This window comes from Gekko japonicus, unplaced genomic scaffold (genome assembly GCF_001447785.1).
Source record: "Gekko japonicus isolate JY-2015 unplaced genomic scaffold, Gekko_japonicus_V1.1 scaffold1684, whole genome shotgun sequence".
Classification (NCBI taxonomy): Eukaryota; Metazoa; Chordata; class Lepidosauria; order Squamata; family Gekkonidae; genus Gekko; species Gekko japonicus.
Window position 1 is genome coordinate 63,141 of NW_015168705.1, and position 17,525 is coordinate 80,665.

A 17,525-nucleotide genomic window follows, 5' to 3' on the forward strand; every position below is an offset into this window, starting at 1 on the left:
TATGGGCAAGACTGGGACGCTTAGAGGACCGCCATCTTGGTTTTAGCTAGATCTGTTTTAGATAGGTTATACATTATGATGTAATTTTAATATTTTGTATTTTTTCTACTGTTTTACTGTTTTATTAATTATATGTTGTTAGCCGCCCTGAGCCTCCGGGGAGGGCGGGGTATAAATACAAATAATAAATAAATAAATAAATAATAGGTATGAGGGTCCCAGACTGTTAAGGGCTTTAAAGGTTAACACCAATACCTTGAATTGGATCCAGAGACTAATTGGTAGCCAGTGCAGCTGCTGCAGACTTGGAGTAATATGAGAAGAGAAGAAGAGATTGGATTTATACCCCACCCTTCACTACCCGAAGGAGTGTCAGAGCGGTTTACAATCCCTTTCCCTTCCCCTCCCCACAACAGACGCCCTGTGAGGTAGGTGGGGCTGAGAGAGCTCCCTCGAGAACTGTCCTTGAGAGAACAGCTCTGAAAGAATTTATGAATGACCCAAGGTTACACCAACAGCTGCATGTGGAGAAGTGGGGCATTAAACCCAGTTCTCCCAGATTAGAGTCCATGCTCCTAACCACTACCCCAAACTGGCTCTGAGCTGACCATGATGTTCCAGTCAGTAACCTGGCAGCTGCATTCAGGACCACCTGCAGTCTCCGAAGCGTTTTCAAAGGTAGCCCTACGTAGAGCGAATTGCAGCAGTCCAATCTGGAGGTGACAGCTGCATGGATCAATGTGGCCAGGTCTGACCCAGACAGATAAGGAGCCAGCTGGTGGGCATCAGGTAGGTCAAAAAACGCCAACTGTGCTTCCATGGACACATTTATCCAGTGATAAAATGTGAAGATAAAACGGAGGAGAGGAAACAATCTATGTCATCCTGAGGTCCTTGGAGGAAGAGCAGGATAAAAATGTGCTAAATAAATCTTATATGGCAGGGAAAAACCATATCTGCAAGTTTTGCATCTAAACTGTGCAACAGGCTACTTAGAAGTCAAGCAAAGAGAAGGGGAGTACCATAAAGGCTCCTCACCTCTGGCACCATTTGGTCTGTGGCAGTTGGGCCTGCTGGTGAATCTTTTCCTCAGGCTAATTATAAGATGTCATCATGTCAGTGTATTCGGGAGGTGAGCAGGAACTAGAATTTGGGTAAGGGTTGAGCCATTGCAGCTTCAATAATAATTCTGTCACTGGTATTAAACCAGGAAACCAGGGAAGATAATTTCTTGTAACAATAGAAATCCCTGTGGTTTCTAAGGGTGCATTTGCAGCAATTTGTTTCCTGGTAACCGTTTGTGCTGTCAGCGTCAGATCCCATGCAGAGGCACACTGCTCTGTTTCAGGGGCGGTTACAGGAAGAGATGAACCAGTTTTTGCCCTCTGCCAATTTTTTCCCATGATGTCTGAAGAGAAGGTCTGATTGGCTGCCTCACAATGTTCGAGTGAGAACTTGAAACCGAGCCTTCCTTAAGGCTGTAGCAGTGTAGCGGTTAAAATGTTGGACTAGGACTTGGGAAAGCTGGGTTCAAGTTCCCTCTCAAGGCTAGACTAGAGGATACTGGGTCCCAGAGTCCATCACAGGGACATGGTGCCATTTTACAACCTGTTTTCTTACTTTTAAAGTCAGCATGGAGTCGGGTTGCCAGGTCTGTCTAAAACGCCGGTGGGGGGGATGGGGGGACATTCCGAAAGTGGGAAGTGACATAGGCACATTGATGACGTCAAGGGCGACGCTCTGGTTTTTGAGCAAAACTCTATGGTAAAATCAGCCTCAAAGTTTCTAAAAAATCAGAACGTTGCCCCCCAACGTCACCAACGTGACTACGTCACTTCTGGGTGATAGGCACGTCATGTTTATTTCTGGTGAATTGCTTTTTGGGGGAGGAAGCTGGCCGTTAGTGGGCAGGAACTCAAAAACCCAGGCAATCCCCCGCCACCAACTGGGAATGGCAACCCTAGCATGGAGGCCTGATCTTGCCAGGGACATGCAGTGCCAGAGGGATGAAAGGCTCTCCTCATCCCTTCCCCCATGCCATTTTCAAGAGCTCAAATGGCTGCTGTTTCAGCTCTTGAAAGTGGCATGGGTGGAGGGTAGGGTTGCCAGCTCTGGGCTGAGAAATACCTGGAAATTTGGGAGGGGGGTGGAGCCTGGGGAGGCCTGGAGATATCCCAGAATCAGAACTTGTCTCCAGGCAACAGAAATCAGTTCCCCCGAAGAAGATGGCTGCTTTGGAGGATGGTCTCTGTGGCATTATACCCCACTGAGGTCATTCCCCTCCCCAAACACCTCTCTCCACTGGCTCCACCCCCTAAATCTCCAGGTATTTTCCAACCCAGAGTCGTCAGCTCTACCCCCCCCCCCCGCACTGCGGTCCCCAGCAGGATTGGGCCTCTGTGGCATTTTAAAAGTAACAAAATAGGATCTAAAATGGCATCCTGCCCCAGGGATGCAATGTCATCTGCTTTGGCCCTCAGTCTTGCATGACTGCATCACCTTGCAGCGACCACACTCTCTTAGCCTAATGTACCTCACAAGGTTGTGTGGTGTATTCAGTGCAAGACAAACTGTATGTGAATCACCCTCTGTGGCATTTTAAAAGTAACAAAATAGAATCTAAAATGGCATCCTGCCCCTGTGGCAGACTCAGGGATGCAGTGTCATCTGCTTTGGCCCCCAGTCTTGCATGACTGCATCACCTTGCATTGACCACACTCTCTTAGCCTAATGTACCTCACAAGGTTGTACGAGGACAAAATGGAAGAGGAGAGAACCTTACATATTGCCCTGCTGAGCACCTTAGAAAAAGAGTGAGAGGGGAATGTGATAGATCATAGAACTGCTGCAGTGCTTGTAAATCTGCTGGCCAGGAACAGCTTAAAGAAAGAGAAGTGTCTACCAATGAAATGGACCCCCCTCCCCAAACAGATTTGCGAAGGCTGCAGCGCATCTTGTGAGCCGGGGAAGGCTCCACGGCAGAGAGGAGTTGTCTGATAGTATACCGCTGCTACACTTTTGCAGGTGCCAACTTCACGCTGCAACACTTTTGCAGGTTCCAACTTCACAGCTAAACCGAACACATGAAGTTGCTTTATGTGGAATCAGGTCACTGGTGTGTCAGGGTCACGCATCTTGTGAGCCGGGGAAGGCTCCACTGCAGAGAGGAGTTGTCCGATAGTATACTGCAGCTACACTTTTGCAGGTGCCAACTTCACACTAATTCTAAGCGGAGAATTTTGTGGAGGGGATGTGTCTGCAACTTGGGAAGCCTTCGTGCACTGTGCACCCATTCGGGTTGGCAACCTCCAGGTGGCACCTGGAGATCTCCCACTAGTACAACTGATCTCCAGACAACCAAGATCAATTTCCCTGGAGAAAATGGTTGTTTTGGAGGGTGACTAAAGCTATAGCTTTATACCCTGCTAAATTCTCTCCCCTCCCCAAACCCCTCCCTTCCCAGGCTCCACCCCCCAAAATCTCCAGGAATTTCCCAACCCAGAGCTGGCAACCCTGGCACCCACTCCTAAACTGGGTGTTCTCTATTCAGTGCTTACCTTCCAGTGAGTTCTATCTGGATTTTTTTTTAATGTTGTGATCCCCCCCCCCCAATGGATTCTTCTGCTCTCTTTTTAATATTGTGAGTCTGGCCGTCTTCGCCATGCAGCTGCCATCTAACTGACCTAGGGTTGCTGGCCACTTACTTGCAACCAGTGGGAGCCTGATGGATGTGGAGACAGGAGAGTCCCATCACATGATGGCATTACATCGCTTCTGGAAAAAACCTGGAAGTGACACCATGCCTCTCTAGGAATCACCAAAAGCTCTATGGCAGTTCTTAGAACAACATGCCATCGCGTCCAGGTTTTCCCAGAAGTGAAGTAATCCTGTTGTGTTGACTGCGATTTTAAATCCCTCCCCTCTCAGTGGCTGCCCAGCATGTAAGTGGTACAGCTAAACTGAACACATGAAGTTGCTTTATGTGGAATCAGGTCACTGGTGTGTCAGGGTCAATATTGTCTACTCTGACCAGCAGCGGCTCTCAAAACTCTCAAGTGGAAATTTTTCAAATCACGTACTGCCTGATTTCTGCTAACTAGCTAGTTTGGTGTAGTGGTTAAGTGCGTGGACTTTAATCTGGGAGAACCGGGTTTGATTCCCCACTCCTCCACCTGCAGCTGCTGGGTGACCTTGGGTCAGTCATAAGTTCTTTCAGAGCTGCTTTCTCACGAGCAGTTCTCTCAGAGCTCTCTCAGCCCCACCTACCTCACAGCATGTCTGTTGTGGGGAGGGGAAGGAAAAGGAGATTGTAAGCTATTCTGAGACTTGGAGTGAAGGGAAAATTTAATAGCAAATTTCAAGTTTTAATGATGGGGAAAGCAAGGAGATTTCCATTGCAGAAACAGAGCAGTCTTGCTCTTGGATAATGTAACTGGGTTGAAATTGCAAAAAAAAACCCAAAACCCATGCATTTGAATTCAATTTACTGTGGTTACTATTTTATAATTCACACTTAACCAGAAACATAAGTGCTCATATGCACAGCTCCACTTTCCCTAAATGGTGCCCCCTGCTTAGCATGGGCCTTCAATGACCTAATGATAGAACACAATTTATTCTGTAGGCCCCGAGCAAGATTCTTCAGCATCATGGAAAAACACTACAGAAGACCTTGCTTTTGCAGAAAGAAGTTGAACACGACCAAGTGACTGCGGAACTGATTGCTAAGAGGCAAGAATTCAAAAAACAGATGGAAATGCTGGCCAAACGGAGTGCAGAATTTGCATTGAAAGAAGAGGCTGTAAGTATCACGTCACATATGTGAGAAGGGCAATTCTAGGATGGACTTAAGGCCAAGAGAGATGCAGGGGAGCTGATTTCCTGGTGTTTTGATTTTAATTTTAAGACAGCCACAGATAGCTACATATAGGGTTGCCAAACCTGCTGGTTTGCCAAGGGGCCCCCATTTTTTTTGGGGGGGGGTTTTACCTGCCCCTGGCCGCATGGCTGGACCTCCTAAGCCCGATTGAGATCAAGCTTGCAGGGAAATGCCAGCTCCGTGCACTTAAAAGGGAAACGCCGGCTCTTTGCTCTTAAAGGGGAAACGCCGGCTCAGTGTACTTAAAAGGGAAACACCGGCTCCTCTAAGTGCAGGAAACTGGCATTTCTGGAGATTGGGCGCACGGGCGGGCGGGGGGTAGGTGGACATCCCCAACATGACGTCATCACGTCGGTGATGCCCCGCCTCCTCCAGGAAGGCCCCAAAGTCCCCCGCTGGGGGCAGAAGATGGACTTATCAGTGAAGAACAATGACATTGGGAATGTTTGACCAGTTTGGTGTAGTGGTTAAGTGCGTGGACTCTAATCTGGGAGAACTCCACTCCTCCACTTGCAGCTGCTGGATGACCTTGGACAAGCCATATTTCTGTCAGAGCTGTTCTTGAAAGAGCAGTTCTTGAAAGAGCTCTCTGAGCCCCACCTACCTCACAGGGTGTCTGTTGTGGGGAGGGGGAGGGGTTTGTAAGCCGCTCTGAGACACCTTCGGATAGTGAAGGACGGGGTATAAATCCAATCTCTTCTTCTCTTCTTTTGATCCGTCCTCCCCACAGTTTTCCTGATTTAAATTGCTAACTGCAAAGCTGCTATTAGCCCTGTTGGGTGTGTCAAGGAAGTGTAATTTCAGTCAGGAAAATAAACTTTCCCCCCTTCAGCATTGTTGTGCCATTCTTGTTTTTGATTAGAATTAAAATGTTGGCGGACCTGATCATGGATATGTCATATCACATGGCATTTTGGCCCTCAGCCCATGGCTTCTCCAATACATCCTTGGCAAAGTGATCTCCTATGTTCAGTGTGCATGCTAGAGCTGATAGGAAATGAAGTGTAATTAGCTTTTTGGTAATGTTCAGGTACTCTGTTTCGACCCCTAATGAACTTACCCCATCCCAGAACCATATCTGGATCTCTCTTTTCTCCTTAGTAGAATAAGTAAACCTTGATTACTCCCGTGTTTATAGGGTTACCCCCTCAAGGCAGGCCCTGAAATCCTCCCAGACGAAGGAGATAAGTTCCCCTGCAGGTAGGGTTGCCAACTCCCACTTGGGAAATTCCTGGTGATTGGAGGGGAAGTGTCTGGGGAGGGCGAAATATGTGGAAGGGAAGGTGATGCCATAGGGGCCACCCTCTGAAGCTGCCATTTCTTCCAGGGGAACTGACCTCTGCGTTCTGGAGATCAGTTATAATCCCAGGAGGACCCTGAGCCTCACTTGGAGGTTGGCAACCATAATTGGGGGAAACGACAGCTTTGGAGGGCAGACTAAGGCATCTCCTTCACACTGTGATCCTCTCTCTCCCCAAACTCCTGCCTCCAAGTCACCAGGAATTTACCAAGCTGTATTTTGCAGTCCTACATAGAATCATAGAGTTGGAAGGGACCTCCAGGGTCATCTAGTCCAACTCTGTACACAATGCAGAAAATTCACAAATACCTCTACTCCACACCCCCAGTGACCCCTGCTCCATGCCCAGAGGATGACAAAAAACCTCCGGGATCCCTGGCCAAACTGGCCTGGAGAAAAATTTCTTCTTGACCCCAAAGTGGTGATCAGCATTTCCCTGGGCGTGTAAGAAAGGGCCACAAGAACTAAGCACATATGCAACCCTTCCTGCCCTCCCTCTCATGATCTGCCTAAGTTCACAGAATCACATGTTCACATGTTTGTTTGCTTCCAATGCTGTTTTTCTCAGTGTTGGTTCTCACACCCACGATATTCAAAATATGAATGGTTGTTCTTACTATAGATTCAGGTAGGTAGCTGTGTTGGTCTGAAGCAACAGAACAAAGTTTGAGTCCAGTGGCACCTTTAAGACCAACAAAGTTTAATTCTGGGTATAAGCTTTCATGTATATGCAGTGCATGCACACAAAAGCTTATACCCAGAATTAATCTTTGTTGGTCTTAAAGGTGCCACTGGACTCAGACTTTGTTCTTACTTTAGTTTAATCAAAGTTGGTATGTTCAGTTAGCTCTCTCTCTCCTTCTTTGGTCAGAGCAGGGCTCGAGCTCTTAAATTTGACAGATATCTTAAAGAGTGTGAACAGAAGAAGGAACGTGCAATGAAGAAATACCAGGATGAACAAAAACTCAATAAAATAAAGAAGAATGAGATACATAAATTGAAAGAAGAACTTAAAGAACTCAGAATGAGGTATGCAACTTTTTTAAAATAAGGGGCCATGTGTAGTTGGGCATGTTATTCTACAAACAGCATGCAGTGCTGATACTCTCAATCTGGGAGCTCCTTGTCATGGCAAGAGTTCCTATCTATACCTTGTGGCTAATAGCCACTGATGGACCTCTGCTCCATATGTTTATCCAATTCCCTCTTGAAGCCGTCCATGCTTGTAGCCGCCACCACCTCCTGTGGCAGTGAGTTCCATGTGTTAATCACTCTTTGGGTGAAGAAGTACTTCCTTTTATCTGTTCTAACCCAGCTGCTCAGCAATTTCATTGAGTGCCCATGAGTTCTTGTATTGTGAGAAAGGGAGAAAAGTACCTCTTTCTCTAGGTGCTCTATCCTATGCATAATCTTATAAATCTCGATCATGTCACCCCTCAGTTGTCGTTTCTCCAAGCTAAAGAGCCCCAAGCGCTTTAACCTTTCTTCATAGGGAAAGTGTTCCAACCCTTTTATCATTCTACTTGACCTTTTCTGTACTTTTCCCAATGCTGTAATAGAATAGATTCCCTGTAGATGTGACTCTTTGCCTACAGATGTGCTCCACTGGTGTGTTTATAAATTAAGATTATGTTACAGAAACCCAGTAAGTTTCCAGTGGTCTCTCATTCAAAGAAAACTAACATGTAATGCTTCCCCTGATACTTATGGCTACTTGGAGATGTGGGGAGAATGTAACAATATATTTAAGGTTCCTCTGCCCTCTAAAGGAAAAAAACCCGTCGCCTTTGAACCTTTATAGTCCACATGGTTCAGGGAGTGGATTCTCTATTTTTTTAAAAAAAATTCCTTTTCCAGACCTGTAGGATTCTCTGGCCAGTACTGATCTCCTTGGTGTGTGAATCTAATTATATGCAGCTATCCTGAGGGAATTTATTGTTGTATTTTCCCAGAACATTTCTCTATTTTTCTAACTAAGAACTACTTTACAGGGTTATTCAGCATTTTCATATAGAAAACTTATTTTGCTATGATAACAAAAAGTAAAAATAGAAGGCACTTTTGGCACAAAGTTGCAGATTTGTTATGTGCTCCCTTAGCAGTAGGTCCAATGAATAGGGTAGGTCTTATTTATCAGAGCGAGGCTGTGTAGAACATCTGCTTTGCATGCAGAAGGTCCCAGGTTCAATTCCTGGGATCTCCAATTAAAACCCAGTTAGAAGGATGAAGTAGTAGGTGATGTGAAAGACCTCCATCTGAGACGGTGAAGAAGAGTTGTTTTTTATACTCTGCTTTTCTCTACCCTATGGCCGTGGTGGCTTATAGGTTAAGACGCTGAGCTGCAGATCAGAAGGTTTGTAGTTCGGTAGTTCGAGACCCTGGTGCTGCGTGATGGAGTGAGCTCCCGTCTCTGGCCCCAGCTCCTGCCAACCTAGCAGTTAGAAAGCAAGAAATTGCAGGTAGATAAATAGGTACCGCTTCGGTGGGAAGGTAACAGCATTCTGTGCGCCTCAGCGTTTAGTCATGTTGGCTACATGACCACCGAAACGTCTTTGGACAGTGCTGGCTCTTCAGCTTGGAAACGGAAATGAGCACCACCCCCTAGAGTCGGATTCTACTAGCTTTTGAACAAGGGAAACCTTTACCTTTTTTCCCCTCTACCCTGAGGAAGTCTCCAAGCAGCTTACGATCTCCTTCCCTTCCTCTCCCCACAACAGGCACCTTGTGAGGTAGATGAGACTGAGAGAGCTCTGAGACAACTGTGATTGGCCCAGGGTCACCCAGTAGGCTTCCTGTGGAGGAGTGGGGGATCAAACCTGGTTCTCCAGATTAGAATCCACTGCTCTTAACAACTACACCAAACTGGCTCTCATGAGGTGAAGTACTGTTGCCCATCAGAACAGACAGTATCAAGTGGTCAGGGTCAGATTGTTAAAATGTCTTAGCACATATATGGCATTTTAGTATCTCTGAAACTAGCTATTGTCACATGTGTGCTGTCAGCGATTCTTGGTAATACATTTTGTGATAAGGCGTCACTGAACGCCAGAACAATGAGTTTGTGCCATCTTAAACAACAAGAAATGTATTGTGGCTTTTGTGGGTTAGAGCCTACTTCATCAGATTGCATGAAGATTGCTCAGTTAGCAGATATATGGACATGGATATTTAGAAGAAAATATAAAAAGCAGGGCAAAAGATCATGAAGATAAATGCAAGTTGTACAGAGCATATGCAAAGCTCAAATGTAAGTATGGTGTGTGTCACAACGGCAGCCGTTAGCAGTAACATAATTTTCCTAGCTAATTTTAAAGCTAATTTAACACCTGCAATGGGTGAGAAAACTTTGAACTTGGTTCAGACCCAGATTAATATAATCAAACATCCTGATTTCTAGCTCAGCAATTTCAGTCTGGAGTCTTCCTTTGAAGACTTTTTTTAAAAAAAACCTAAGGCTCCAATCACACAAGGGAGAAACTGCGGGCAGGAAGCGAGGCTGTTTGCCCCGGGGTTAACTGACGCTCGTTTGCGCGATCAGATTTCCGCCCGCCTGCCCCACAGTTCCGGATACAACTAGGTTTTAGCTGGTGGCTTTTTGCGATGCTCCTGCGGCGCGAAACGTCGCCCCGCCAACGACTCCGGGACGCCAGACAGATGTGCCTGTCTGATCACGTTTGTTATGTAGTGGGTTGCCGCATGGATAAACGACCGACGACGACGTGGTGCATGGCACACTTTATTTGGTACACAACAAGAACAAGGAACAAACGGCCGGCAGGCCAACTATATACATACCTGGGGACACACCCCTGGTCACCATTGGTGGGTTTGAATCTCCCGCCATGGTTCCCATTGGTTCCCCAGTGGAGGGACTAGGAGCCTAGTCCCTATTGTTCTTCCAGAGCCAAGCTCTGGCTGTTCGCTGGTCCCCGGTGGTGGGGGCTGCTGCAGCTTCCGCTCCGTATGATCACAGCCAATAGGTAGTAGCAGAGCATCTTGGGAGAGTGAAACGACACCCCAATAGTTTTGGAATGTTGCCATTTTTGACGTCTGCTTTGATGCCTAAGACATTCTGAACCTTTCTGGTATATTTCTGCAGGCAACAGAAGTTACAGGAAAAGGTGACCAAATGCAAAGTATATGAAGATTTCTTGCTGAAACTGATTGAAATGTTGCCTGCCAGTGAGTACAATCATTAAGCAATGACCCACATTTCCTTTGGTTCCCAACTGCTTCTCAAATGTGTGTGTAATTATTTAGGTTTTCTACCTTTACCTTTCAAAAAGCATCCACAAATGGTTTATATTTGGCTTATGTATTTAAGCAGAGACTAGATGGCCATCTGACAGCAAAGCAGATTTTGTGAATTTAGGCAGATCAGAGAGGGAGGGCAGGAAGGCATGAGCCAGTGTTTGTCTCTTGTGGCCCTTTCTTACATGCTCAGGGTAATGCCGATTGCCACTTTGGGGTCAAGAAGGAATTTTCCTTCAGGCCATATTGGCCCAGGGATCCCAGAGGTAAGCCTGGTGGGGGATATATTAATTAATTAATTCATTAAATTTCTATCCCACCCTCCCAGCCAAGGCCACTATGCTCAGTGATTTTTTTAAAATAAAGGAAATGATTTTATCTGTGGCATAAACCCAGTTCAAATTTAGCACTGCCAATAGGATCCCCCGTGATCCTATCTGCCGCAACTCACCTTTTCTCCTTTCATATACCAGCCTCTCTCTCCTCACCCCCAAGTTTGCTCAGTAATTCTCATACACTTCAGCACTTCCAGAACGAGACTGACATTTAGAATGAGAACCTACTAGGGAGACTGGTCTGTATTTTCTGGCAGCATATCTTTTGTTCCTCAAGTAGCATCTTCTCCTAATATTCACAATCCAGCATCTGGAGGGCAGTACTTGGGAGTACACACCGGAAAACTAGATAAAAGAGATGTAATATCTATCATGCCCATCAGCACTGGGAGAGGTGGGGTGTTAACTGGTTCCCTTAAAACCACCATGATACATCCCTTATTGGAAATGACGCTCTGGGTTATTTTGTCCTAGTATGGTGGAGGAAACCCCACATTATGCCTATTCCCCCCCCTCCCCAGTACCAGGGCTAAAAGTAGTCAAGGATGTTTAGATTCTTTCGTTAACCCCCCCCCCCAGGGCTGCCCAAAGCTTCCTGGGGCCCCACAGAGATTCCCCTTGGGGAGTCCTTGCACCACTCAGTCTCAATCCAAGCTTCATAGGAAAACCAATCACATGAATTGTCTGGCTCTTCGGGTCCTCAGTATCCCATGGTACCCCCCTCTCAGTGGTCTTGCCTGGAGCCCCAACTCCAATCTAGATCAGGTCTCTCCATGACTGCCCTTTAAAAGGCCACACAAGTAAATAGCCTCTAATGTGGACCTTATATCTACATTTTGGCCAATGCTGAAATTATTTATTTATAATAATTCTATGCCGCCTCTTCAGAGTCCTGCTGGAGGTGTCTTCTAATTAAAAAAACACTGAGTCGCCATTTTGTATTGCAGTTTTTTATATTAAAATTTTAAAAAATTAAAAAACACTGTATAAAACACAAGCCACTAAAAACATACCTTTATATTTGTTCTCCATGTTTAATTGTCTTCCCTCCTTCCTGTTGCAGACTACCTGGAATGTGGGGAAGATTCTTTGATTAGAGTCCTCATTAAAAGACATGAGACGCTGGTGACCGCAAACCAGAGCTTGACAACAAATTTGTCCACGCTGCAACATAATCTTGAGAAAACCCAACGTGAATTTGGGACCTTTCAAGAGGAACATGACACTACAAAAGTTGTAAATGATACCAAGCGTGTAGCTTTATGAAACTTGCATGCCACTTCAGAGGCCTGATTGTACATTACACTGAGACCTTATATCAGGGATCCCCAACCTTTTCAATTTTCTGGGCACCTTTAAAATTCTGACATGCGGTGGTGTACACAACCACATAGGGCTGCCAGGTCCCCCGGGAGGGCGGAGGTTCCCCCGCTAAAAGGGTCCCCAATCTGCCGGTCCAGAAAAGGCCAGCAGGGGGAACCCTGCCCCCAAAGTGCTCGGTTCGGGCCAATGTGCCCGGCGCGATGACATCACCCGGAGGTGACATAATCGCACCAGGCACATCAGCGGCTGACGCTCTAGCAATCAGCCTGAAAACTCTATGGTACCATAGAGGTTTCAGGCTGATTGCTAGAGCATCAGCCAGCGACGTGCCCAACGTGATGGCGTCACTTCCGGGTGACATCATTGCGGCGTGCGTGTGCAAAGTGTGCATGTATGTCCCAGGCAGGGACCAACTTTCCCCCGCTATTAGCGGTAAGTGACTTGGCAACCCTACAACCACAAAATGGCTGCCTCGGAAGGCGGAGCCAACCACAAAATCTCAGGGAGTGAAGCTGTGCATTACTCTGATAACAAAGTTTGAGTACAGTGGCACCTTTAAGACCAACAAAGTTTTATTCTGGGTGTAAACTTTCGTGTACATGCACACTTCTTCAGATGTCCCACTGGACTCAAGCTTTGTCCTGCTGCTTCAGACCGACACAGCTACCCCCTAAACATAACTCTGACAGTAGTTCTTCAACATTTCAGGCAGAAGCTCGGTTTAACAGGATGCCTTTTGAAATGAACATATTGTTTAAACATACTTTCTTGCATACGCACAGGCTTACCTTCATACAGTGAAGGTCCTTGTGCTGTGGGGGCAGCTGCTGCCGAAGCAAGTTTCCAAAAACAATCTGCACAGCCAATCAGAAGCCCTGCTGACCAAAAGCCCCAAGTGACCTCACCAATTTTTTAAAAAAATTAGTGGCGGGTGCCAAGAAAGGTGTTGATGGGCGCATGGTGCCCATGGCCCCCCTTTGAGGACCCCTGCCTTATATAGAGTCAAGGAGATCTGCTGGAAATAACAAAGCGTTAAGTAGTATCAACGGTGTATAGCAAACTGTACAGTGTGGCAACTATGAGTCCGGCTGGATTGGGCCCAATTGACAAGATCACCAGTGCTACCAAAAGGCTTCAAAGGGCATATGGTGGCAACGGAGGGGCAGGGGCCAGTCTTTTAGCCTGGTCACTTGTATAGTGTAAAGAACAGGGCTTTTTTTGTAGAAAAAGCCCAGCATGAACTCATTAGCATAATAGGCCACACCCAACAACAGAAACTCATTAGCATATTAGGCCACACCCCCATGTTACCAGAAGTGTTGTCGTCCAGCCACACCCACCTTTTGCTTCTTATTCTATTTACTTTGTTTGCTGTCAAAACCCTGGGCTTTTTTTTGTAGCAGGAACTTCTTTGTATGTTAGGCCACACATACCCTAATGAAGCCAATCCTAATGAGTTCCTGCTGTTAGGTGTGGCCAATTATGCCAATGAGTTCCTGCTGGGTGTGGCCAACTCAGGAGCCAGCCAGAACTCCGTTCCTGTGCGTTCCTGCCCAAAAATAGCCCTGGAAAGAAACAATTTAGGACCTATGTTTATGAAGTACCTGTGAAATATTTCTTTTTATTTATTCAGATATTTTTACCTTGCGTTTCTCCCCACGGGCAATCCAAAGCATCTTACAAAAATACCAGAATAATAAAAAAAATTCAACTGAGCCTCACCCTGATTTGGTCCTGTGTTTGCTTGTGCAAGGCAGCAAGCCAAGGGCCAAGAGCCCTTTGACTTGTGCCAAAGTCTCACACCTCTGGTCATACCTGGGCCTTTAATACCTGCAACAGGAGGGAAATGGAAGCTCCGTAGAGGTGTTAAACAGCTGGCAGGGTAATTCCCACAATTCATGTCCCGTGTTCCACTATTATGGTGGGCTGGGGGCAGAATGAGGATTCTCCAAAGTACTAGTTACAAGATGCTTTAGAGAGGGAGGATAGTAGCATGTTGTGTTTTTGTGCTTCAAGGGAGCTATTTATGTACAAAAACCTGTCCGGAATATCTGGGTTGTAGTAGTAGATCTGTAACTTAAATCAGTGCAATCATCTACAAAGCATTTACCTTATTCCTGCTTGTATCTTGGGCCTAAATTCTCCTGGGTCCTTTGGATGAAAGATAGCAACTGGCTGTCCATGAATGCAGCATATATATTGACTCACAGTGTTGCATAATGGCTGCCATAAAGCACACAGCAGAAAGTTGCAAAAAAGATGACAGTGGCTAGGCTATAAATGAACAGGGATGGCCCTATTATAATATTCTAATCAGAATCAGCATAGTGTAATGGTTAAGAGCTGCGGACTCTAAAATCTGGAGAACCGGGTTTGATTCCCCACTCCTCCTCCACATGATGCCTGCTGGGTGATTTTGGGCCAGTCACAGTTCTCTCAGAACTCTCTCAGCCCCACCTACTTCACAGGGTGACTTTTGTGGGAAGAGGAAGGGAAGGAGATTGTAAGCCACTTTGAGACTTCCTTAGGGTAGAGAAAAGCGGGGTATAAAAAACAACTCTTCATCATCATCATCATCATCAGCAGCAGCAGCAGCAGCAGCATGAGGGAGGCATTATTTGTCTTTTCTGCCTCAGGTGTCAAAATAGGCCAGTTCTGTTACCACAAGACCACATTTGTGAAGTGATTTGGTATGTGTAGGGTTGTCAGGTCCCCACTGGCCACTGGTGTGTGGGGCGTTGAAGTTTGAAGAGAACAGGGACCTCAGTGGGTTACAGTGCCATAGAGTCTACCCTCCAAAGCATCCATTTTCTCCTGGGGAACTGGAAATGAGCTGTAATTCCAGGGGATTCCCAGGTCCCACTTGGAGGCTGGCGTCCCTAGTTGGTTGTCTGTGGGGGTGGGGGTGGAGAGGACAGGGGATTCCCAGGTCCCACTTGGAGGCGGTGGGGGTGGGGGTGGAGAGGAGAATCCCACACAAAAGCTAGGTTTCCCCTAGTGGCACCTGTAAATTTTCCTTTTTATATTTTTACTTAGATGCTGATTAGCAAACTTTCAGAGCTCCAGTCAAAATGCAGTGCATTACAAGGGAAAAATACACAGCTGGAGCAGTACATTAGCCGTAAGAAAGGCCACTTCAGAAATCAGGTAGGAGTCTACTTGGGTTTGCCCACCCCCACCCCCTGGTTCCTTCCAGCAGAGTTTCAACCAAAATGGAGTGGGGAGCAAAGAATGATTTCCACTTAAGATGCGACCTTTGATTATGGAAGAATATTCTATAAATCAGTCTTCCTCGCGTCCTTGTCATAATCAAAGGCAAATGCTGGCAGCCATTTCCCGTGCTCCTGACTAAATGCAGGGGTACGCGGCTGGGAACATGGAGGTTGTCCTTCAGAAAGGCTGCTGCCGCCTCGCTCAGTGGGGGAAGCCAGTTACAGAGGCTTCTCAGAGGGCCCTTAATGTGGACAGAAGAAGAAACAGTCTGGGCAGTGGCGTCCCTAGCCTATTTGGTGCCCGGGGTGGATAATTTTTTAACACCCCCTTCCTCTATTTTTTTTCTTTGCTGTCAACTTACAGCTAACTTAATGGCTGTAGAGTTTTCAAGGCAAGAGATGTTTGGAGGTGGTTTGCCGTTGCCAGCAGAACCAGTGTAATGTACAGTGCCCAGCAAACCCAGTGTCTTCTGTTCATAATATTAACAAAGGTTTGCTACTATACTACTCTTAAATACATTCTGTCACCAAGCAGGATAGGGATGAGAAGGTTTTGAGACCAAGAAGTGAAAATAAATGGGGGGATGTGGAAAAAATTAGGTGACGAGAGACTGAAATGAATGAGAAACGTGTGGAAATGAGGGAGAGAAATTAAGAGAGAGAAAGGTTGATTTATCTTGCTGCAACAGTAGGGTTACCATTTTTTGAAAAGCAAAAAAGAGGACATATTTTCCAGCTGACTACTTCAAACACTTGATCACTATGACAAATCTCATTTTAAATACCCCTAATGTTTAAGCTGAAGCTTGCCTCCACTGGGGGACTATAGGGCAAAACAGGCTCAGCCCAACCCAAAAAGAGGACATTTAATCAGTTTTTTTTAAAGAGCCCAAAAGAGGATGAACACACAGACCAAAAATCTGGTAACCTTATGCAATACCCTAACTACTGCTTTGCAAAATCTACCTTAAAAAAATGACCCTCAGGCTGACAATTTCTGTACCAGCTTTCAGCATGCTGGCTTGGTTGTTGATCAGGAAGTTTGCTTCAGTCTCAGAGAAAGGGAAGTCTAGTTGATCAATCCTAGTGTGCTTTTTGCTGTGCTCTGACTTCCCTGCACCTCTAGTGGTTGCAGCCAGAACGGCACTGTAAAAATAAGAGGAAAAAACATTCAGCTCAATGCAAAATGAAGCTGGCTTCGAGGGCTCCCTTCAAGAGCCTTCCTCAAGCTGAGCCCGGGGTGGATACATATACCCCTTGGCACGCCACTGCATATGGAACAAAGCATTGGTGTTCCAATCCTCAGTCATTTATTTTTTATTTATTTATTTTTCGTGTTTTATGAGTGTCCACTGAACTAAGGCATGTTACCTCAGTAGTGCTGCCACCATTTTCTTTTCTTCTAATGTCAAGGAAGAAGCAAGGATAGAAAAACAGAAGCTATGTAGGGATAGTGGGGTGGTGGAGATGGTTCTAAGATGTTTGCTGTACTTCCTCAGCAACATCTAGTGCATAAATTCCAGCATATGTCCATGAGAAGGACAATTTTGGTAATACAATATTGGAGACATGTGACACGTAACATGTAATAATTTCTCAGCAGCCTGATAGCCTAACCTAGCCCAATCTCATCAGAGCTTGAAAACTAAGCAGGGTCGGCCACAGTTAGTATTTGGATGGGAAACCACCAAGGAAGTCCTGGGTTGCTATGAAGGGGGAGGCAATGGCAAACCACCTCTGCTCATCTCTTGCCTTGAAAACCCTATGGTCCCAGGGTCACCATGAGTTTGTTGCAAATTGATGACACACAATTATAATAATTAACAGTCTTTCACTCCCCTGCTTGAGTGCTATAATGGAGACCCCCCCCCATCCTGAAGTTCACAGATGCTCAGTAGAATGGCAAAGGAGAAATGGGGGGGGGGGAGGTAGGCAATGCAGTATCACTTCCTGGCACAATTCTCTGGGATTCTGGCAACACCTATTTTGCATGTCGTCAGCCTCTACAACTCACAAGAAATTTTTTTAATGGATTATTATTTGATAATTTTTCTTCTAATGACAGTTAAATACTTCCGGCCTATCTACCCAGGTAGTGGAATGAGATGGTAGATTGGACTGTACTACTGCTACATATGGGGGGATGAGTCATATTAATAATGCTCCTCCATGTCAGAATTCTCTGCAAATAAAAATTAGCACATCTCTCCCTTATTATAATTGAA

At 45.9% G+C, this 17,525-nt stretch overlaps 1 protein-coding gene across 1 annotated transcript in view; it reads left to right on the forward strand.

The window, feature by feature from the left end:
• The window catches only part of LOC107114087 (coiled-coil domain-containing protein 42 homolog), a 41,225-nt gene that overhangs the window by 16,766 nt on the left and 6,934 nt on the right, over positions 1-17,525 (forward strand). Inside the window, exons 4-8 of the mRNA XM_015415515.1 lie at positions 4,633-4,801; positions 7,051-7,208; positions 10,279-10,361; positions 11,829-12,001; positions 15,125-15,235. Coding sequence (XP_015271001.1) covers positions 4,633-4,801; positions 7,051-7,208; positions 10,279-10,361; positions 11,829-12,001; positions 15,125-15,235 — 694 coding nt within the window. The remainder of the gene's footprint in view (positions 1-4,632; positions 4,802-7,050; positions 7,209-10,278; positions 10,362-11,828; positions 12,002-15,124; positions 15,236-17,525) is intronic.